At 41.4% G+C, this 7163-nt stretch overlaps 1 protein-coding gene across 1 annotated transcript in view; it reads right to left on the bottom strand.

Moving 5' to 3' along the window:
• Positions 1-7163, bottom strand: part of Lmbrd1 (LMBR1 domain containing 1) — an 81270-nt gene that overhangs the window by 36911 nt on the left and 37196 nt on the right. The window contains exon 8 of the mRNA XM_021171300.2: positions 850-975. Within this exon, the coding sequence (XP_021026959.1) occupies positions 850-975 (126 nt within the window). The remainder of the gene's footprint in view (positions 1-849; positions 976-7163) is intronic.

The following is a 7163-nucleotide window of genomic DNA, read 5'->3' as shown; positions in this document are numbered from 1 at the left end:
ACACAGCCAGTACCACCACATGGACTAAGGTCCTTGAACACAGCCAGTACCACCACATGGACTAAAGTCCTTGAGCACAGCCAGTACCACCACATGGACTAAGGTCCTTGGACTTAATGAAAAAGGTCAAGGGAGAAAGCCTGTTCTCTGAGTTGACCCACTCAGATAACAGAGGCAGTCTCAGGAACGGCTCCAGGTCCTGTCAGGTGCTTGGTTCAGTGAGGAAGGATGCTCGCTGTCAAGCCTGATGACCTGACGTCAGCCCCACAACTCACAAGGTGAAACAGGTTAACTGACTCCCATACGTTGTCTTTTCCTTCTCCTTGTGTGCTGTGGCATGTTTCCCCCACCCCCCACCCCCGCCCAGGTAAACAGATAAAAAGAAAACACAGGAGTTGCTTGGCCAACAGCAGTGTGCCCACCTGATGTTAAAAGCCCTTCTAGTTGTTAAAAAAGAATTGTGTGTCTGTGATATTTAAAAAAGACTTGGGATGAAAAACTGTTATCACATTTTAGAAATACAATTACCTCACACATGATTAAATGTAACCTTAAACTGCTCAACAAATACCCAAAATTTGACTTCAACAAAGGCAATGAAACACATTACACATAAAATCAGGGTGACTGAAAATGGTAGATGTCTTGGTCATAAGTATCCTATGTATTCTCAGAAAATGAAAAAATAACATAATCCTTGAATCATTTGTTGCACGAAATTTAAATAATGTAATGGGTTCTAGATTTGCCAGTGGCAGAGGAGCATCTTGAAGGACCACAATGGCAGGGTGACGCCACGCTTCCAGTGATGAGGCAGACCACGCTTCCAGCGATGAGGCAGAGACTTACCTTTGATCGAATCGTCTGAATGTGCTGCTCCACTTCCTCGATGTCCTCAGTGTTCTCCAGGCGCTCGTAGGCAGTGCTTCTAGTGCCTTTGATTAGGTTTAAGGGTAATGCCGACATGCCGTACGCCTGAAACAGATGATGTGTAAATGTTTTAATAGAGCTACTCAGACATCTAATACACAATTTTCAGGTTCAAATTGGTGTCCCTTCGGAGTAATGACTGGAAAGTGAGCGTCAGTGAACAAGGAGAGCCGGTCACCAGGCGGTGTGCCCATGTGGCCCTCAGCAGGCTCTTGATTGCCTCGGAGTTCTTCTCTTTACCCCAGTTACATGTGTACAGGTATGTTATTAAAACAAATTAGTCAGACTCTATCAAAGTGATAAGTTACAACTTCAGACTAATCAAGTTAATATAGTAATAAGTTAGTACAAAACCTAGCAACATTTTTTTTGTAATTTTCTCTAATACATAGAATAAACCTCTAGAATATACCCCTGATATTTGATGTCTAATTCGGGAACTAATTATCTATATACAATTCATTTAATATTCTACATACAAATAATCAAACTTTTTACTAAACTTCAAATACATTTCAACAATTAACTTCCAACCTTGAAAACAAACTGACCATTCAGTTCCAATGTTTTACTATACCCATCAACGTAAGACTCAATGACATTTGCTATGTAGCCACTGTTCAAAGACGCACTAACTTTAAGTACTTAAGAAATGCTCATAACTATTACGTAGGGGTGGCATCAACAGTCTCTGACTAGATGCAAGCTTGTCGTCTAAAATCTGTGTTGTATTCTTCTAATTATACAACCAGGGCACCTGACTCAGTCTCCCCTGGAGTTAGGAAGGGGCATGAGGCCGGGTTCCCCATTCTGTGCAGGAAAGCTGTGAATTCTTTAGCATGTTAACTCCAGCACTGCTTCACTGGGAACCTACTGTTTTAGTTAGTATCTGGGACATACTCTGGATTCAGTCTACCGTCCAAGCCCACGGTGTGTTCATTTTCCTGACTGTTCTGCTGGTCTGACTTAGTCCAAATCCATCTTCAATGCTGCTCAAAGTGATCTCGTTCCAATACCCATTTCAGACTATTATCTTCTAATTAATATCTCCAGGAGTCATGAGGATATCACTCAAAATCCTCTCACAGGACAGGATTCAAGGAAAGTGGTTCTAGGGTGAATGCAGAAGACAGGGAGGGGAACAGTACACAGTACCCACAGCTGCTATAGCTAGAGCACTTCTACTCATCCACCCATTCTTAATATACACATATATATATATACATGCATACATATATGTGTGTATATATGTGCGCGTACATATAATATGTATATGTGTATATGTATATATCTTGTTTATATATCATTTAAGATTGTGCTAAAAAGGAGTTTTACTAATTGTTTACTGTGGGCCAGGCTACTGACTGTTCTCGTAGTCATCTTGCATCCCTATCGTCTTGTTAACCTCATCTGTCCCCCATTTGCTCGCCACACTTAAAACCCTCTAGCGAACCACTTGAAGCTGTGGTGGAGTGCTCTGCAATACATGCAGTGCCCTCCCAGAATGCCACTGCCTGCCTGCCTCATTAGAAAATTTCAAGGCACTTCAAGTCTCAGCTTAATTATACCACGTCCGAGAAACTTCCCCAGATTTGCAAATGTGCTTTGCTTATAATAAATAACAGTGTGTGGTTAACATTCCTGGTCTGCCAGCCTTGGATCATCAGGCTGCTAGGCTATGTGGAGTCACAAGAGCAGAGACTGTTTGATGTGTTCAGGTCAGGACCCAACACTTTTCTTTTCTGTCCTTATTGTGGGAACATTTCCTAAGCTGATAATGTGCCAATGAAGATAGATTAAAGGTGATTAAAAACCTTTAGGACAAGAGAGTTCTCCATTAACATGGGAGGTAGTTATTATCTTACATACACTGAGCTGTTTATTAAAAGAGCTGAAGCGAACTAACTACTCAGTAGCTTCATGCAAAGTATATTAGAAAAGAAAAATATTTGTGTGGTAACAACCTGTTTTAAGGGGACACCAGGATACCCCACCTCTTAGAAATCTCTCTGAAGGTAGTGAATACAAGACAATAACCACTGGCTTCTGAATTGCACGTTTACGTTTCAATGATTATCAAGAAAATTAACTACAATGTTTAGGTTTTAATAAGCTTGAGATAAACATTTTAAAATATTAAGGTTTCTACATAATCTTTTGAATTTAACTTGATAGTTCAGGGAGGGAAAAATGTACACAACCACTTCTATTGCTTACTACTGCCCTCCAGTGGACTTCTAGAAAACTAACAACTCTAATGAGAGTAAGTTTGAAAAGCCTCTAGGTTAGCCCTAATTGCCTCCAATTTTTGTTGCTGTTTTGTTTTGCTTCCAAGAATAAATCACCAACCAAAATGTTTAAAAACATTATCTATAAAGTTCAAACGTGTTTCCATCTTATTTCACTGATGAGTTTAGAATGGAAATTTTTCTAGGATGATGTTTCCAACTCAAAAATCTTTGATTTTTGCTAAGGTTCAACAACAGGCACATATAGAATAAGCAAACATTTCCCATGAGTTGTAAAACCTCTAATTCACTGACACGCATGTTGTTACAATCAATGAGTCAATTCACTGCAAGCACTCCAGCCTTCCCGTAAGGACACATACATTTTCTCATGTTTGCCATCAGGGAAGTCTGACTGTGTCCTAACACTGACGACAGGGCAGAGGTCAGGACACAGCAGCATCGCTGCATGATCACAAACTCAGTCCTGGCTTAGGAGAAGTCACCTTCCATTGGGTTATGCACATTACTGGTATAAAGTGTTCATCTTATCCGCCACTTGCATACCTAAGCTAGTCTTACAGCACAGCACTGAGACAAACAATCACATGGAGCAGAGAAGGAGAACAGAGAAGCACAGAGAGTAAAGCTCTCTGTTCACAGTCACCAGGACAGCTGTTTGCAGAGCAGCAGTAGAGCGTTCTGTGTCCTTACAAGGGAGAGCCTCATTTAGAAGCTGTTCCACAATGTCTACCTAGGTATATGGAGGTGTACCTTTCTCCTTAAGTACTGCTGCCTTCCATGCGGAAAGACAGAAAGCAACAAGACCATGAAAATTGACACAATGCTGTTTGTTGTCAGCAGCTTCACAGCAGGTCCCAGACATGGTTCATTATTAGTTCTCAATGGCATAAAAGGAAGGATTGTATTACATTTATTACTACAAATATAATAACTACCATAGAGTAACTAATGGCCACTAATAACTAATCTATAGCCACTGTACATAGACCAGGATACTTACTAGATGCTTATAATTTGAGAGCTCTGGAGGACGTTTAATGTTTCCCTGATGAGTGGCAGTTAGCACCCTTGTCACTAAGCATGCCACTGGCCATAGCTCATATGGAAAGATCTTTATTCAACATCCCCACTTGGGGGCACCAAAAAATTTACACTATCTGCATAGGTCTGTATCCCCAGAGGCTTCATTTTTAAAACCGGAAAGGCAGCAGATCCCTTTCAATTCAGAGTTTGTCGTCCCCTACGGCTGAGTGTGGGGTTACACAGCCAACGCTGAAGACAGAGTACAGTGCCAAAGGGGAAGTGAAATTTAAATGATCAACTAGTTTCTAAACTCAATATATATATATACTATATATATATATATACTATATATGAGAAACACACTTGATTGGTAAAGAAATGGCTGTAATTTTAATATAAAAAATTAGCTGTAAGTTCTAGGACAAGACATAATTTCCATTTAGTTGATTCTTCAGATGCAGAGTCAAATAATTGCCCACCTTGGGTGCTGCAGTTAAAATTAAATCCTTTCTACCTTTATGGATATCTTCCATGCCTCCTTTCACGCTATACTTCACAAAAGACCAATTCTCAAGCTTTCCCATAATGAGGCCGGAAAAACTTTATAGCTCAGCTGTAAACAACTATAATCATTAGTAATATTAATTACCTATTTACACTAAGGCAGCCATCTACAAATGGTTGCTTTTTGATTATTTTCAAAGGGATTGTGTAGCTTTCTGACTAGACTTTAATAACATTAGGAAATCTCTGGCCCACTTCTATCAGGGAGGCCCAGGATCAGAAAGCAGACGCTATAGATGCACTCAGGCACCTGACTCAGCCGTGCATGTTCTTCTTTCCACTGTCAATATCAGTAATAAACCGAGCCACACCCTAGGTGGGGGTGAAATATTACCATATTGAGCTTCGAGCATATTTTCGGTACTATTTAAATGATATTTATTCTCTTCCCTCCTCCTCCCAATTCCCACTACCCATCAATTATGAATACATGTCTGACTTGCACATCCTTGAGTAATTCATTTCCTCACTCCTCATGTTATAATTGCCTTGTACATGTTTTTACTTTCAGAGAGAAGAAAGTAGCAGTAATTGCAGTCTGCTTTATATAAAACTAACTACTTAACCAAGTTAACAATGACTGTTTCCCAAGCACTCAGCAGAGTGATTCTCAGACTCACTACACTGTTTAGTTAAACCACCACCCGGATTTCTGAAGGACTTTCATGAAGACAGTGAGATGATGAAGTAGGTTAGGGGACTCTTGAACCCGAGCCCCTCAGTAGGCCTCTTCATTCTATTGTATGTTCAGCTTAAACGAAAAGCTCCAACTCCTAGGGAGCTTACAGCAACACTACTTAACTCTCGTCCTTGGCTGAGGACTTAGGCAGACCTTTTCATTCTATTCAGCAGCAGCTCTCTGACCTTTGGCTCCCAATTAAGTTCCTGTGGTTATTTTATCAGTATCTTTAAGGTTGCTCCCCTGTATTTGAGGAAAATTGCTTTAAGAATATCTCAATTCAGCATGATCATTTGATTTAAATGATTAAATGGAAAGGTTCAAAGTTGAACAACATAACACATTAGTTAAAAATTCTTCTCCATGGGCTGGAGAGGTGGCTCAGCACAGAGAACACTGGCTGCTTTTGCAGAGGATCCTTGTCCGGTTCCCAGCACCCACACAACAGCTCAAAATCATCTACAACTCCAGTTCCAGGGGATCTGGCTCCCTCTGCTGGCCTCTGCAGGCACCAGCACACAAGTGCATATATATGCAGGCAAAGCACCAACAAAGGTAATTAATTCATTACAATCCTCTCTGCTCCGTAGCACAGCTCATTCAGGAAGCACCTTTCAAATGGACTTGGTGACTTCACTGATTTTTCTCCTCACTTCACAAACTGGAAGCCAGGCAATATATTACCTGACCTCTCACCTGCCTCCTCCCTCCCTCCCAGCAGTACCTTTCTAGGGTCACAGGTATAGCAAATAGCCTAGGCAGATATAGGCAGCATCTTCCTCTGGGACAAAAGGCTTGCTGTCCATGCAAATGACTCTGCTTCCTTGAGTCAGGATTCCTTTTCTGTAGTGCACCTCACTGTGTGTGTGCTTCCTGGATTCTACTCACAACTGTACATGGAAACTAAACCAGAAACCTGAACAAGACAACATCAAGATTATGGAGCACTGCTGCCGTGATTAACCAAGGCTCCTATCTGACTCAGAGAAGTCCGGCAACTTCTTCTTTTTTTTTGGTTTTTCCGAGACAGGGTTTCTCTGTATAGCTCTGGCTGTCCTGGAACTCACTTTGTAGACCAGGCTGGCCTCGAACTCAGAAATCCGCCTGCTTCTGCCTCCCGAGTGCTGGGATTAAAGGCGTGCGCCACCTCGCCCGGCTCGGCAACTTCTTAAGCCACATATAGAGCAGACTGGAATCAGGGTGAGACCTAGGCCTTTCATACCACTCGACAGTGGCACTGCAGGCTGCTGGCTTTCTCTCTTGTCCATTTGTTTCTCCTGACTAATCTTTTTCATGCACTGCTTACTTCAGTTCCCTGCAATTACCAAAGTGCTTCTAAAACCAATACCTGATGAACTTCACAGACACCTGGGAAACCTTCCCATTCACCTAGAGGACACAGACTTGACAAGGTTAAGAAACAAACTCAAAATCAGCATGGCAGACCAACTGGAGAACAGCGACTGGAGCGCCAGAGCTCACTCCTGATCGGTTTACAGTTGTGACTTCCTTTTAAAGAACAAATGATATGCTGTAAGCATATTCTGTGAGACAGACAGATAGCTCTCTGCCCACTTACAACACATGGCAAACTTATGTATTCATATATTAAAATGCAGACAACTAAAAATGAATAATAAAACTAATACCTAAATAAAACCCTCAAGATATCAAAATGTGTGTGTGTGTGTGTGTATCTGTGTGTGTGTGTGTGT

The sequence above is a fragment of the Mus caroli genome, chromosome 1, assembly GCF_900094665.2.
Source record: "Mus caroli chromosome 1, CAROLI_EIJ_v1.1, whole genome shotgun sequence".
Classification (NCBI taxonomy): Eukaryota; Metazoa; Chordata; class Mammalia; order Rodentia; family Muridae; genus Mus; species Mus caroli.
This window is presented reverse-complemented; position numbering and strand designations above follow the sequence as displayed.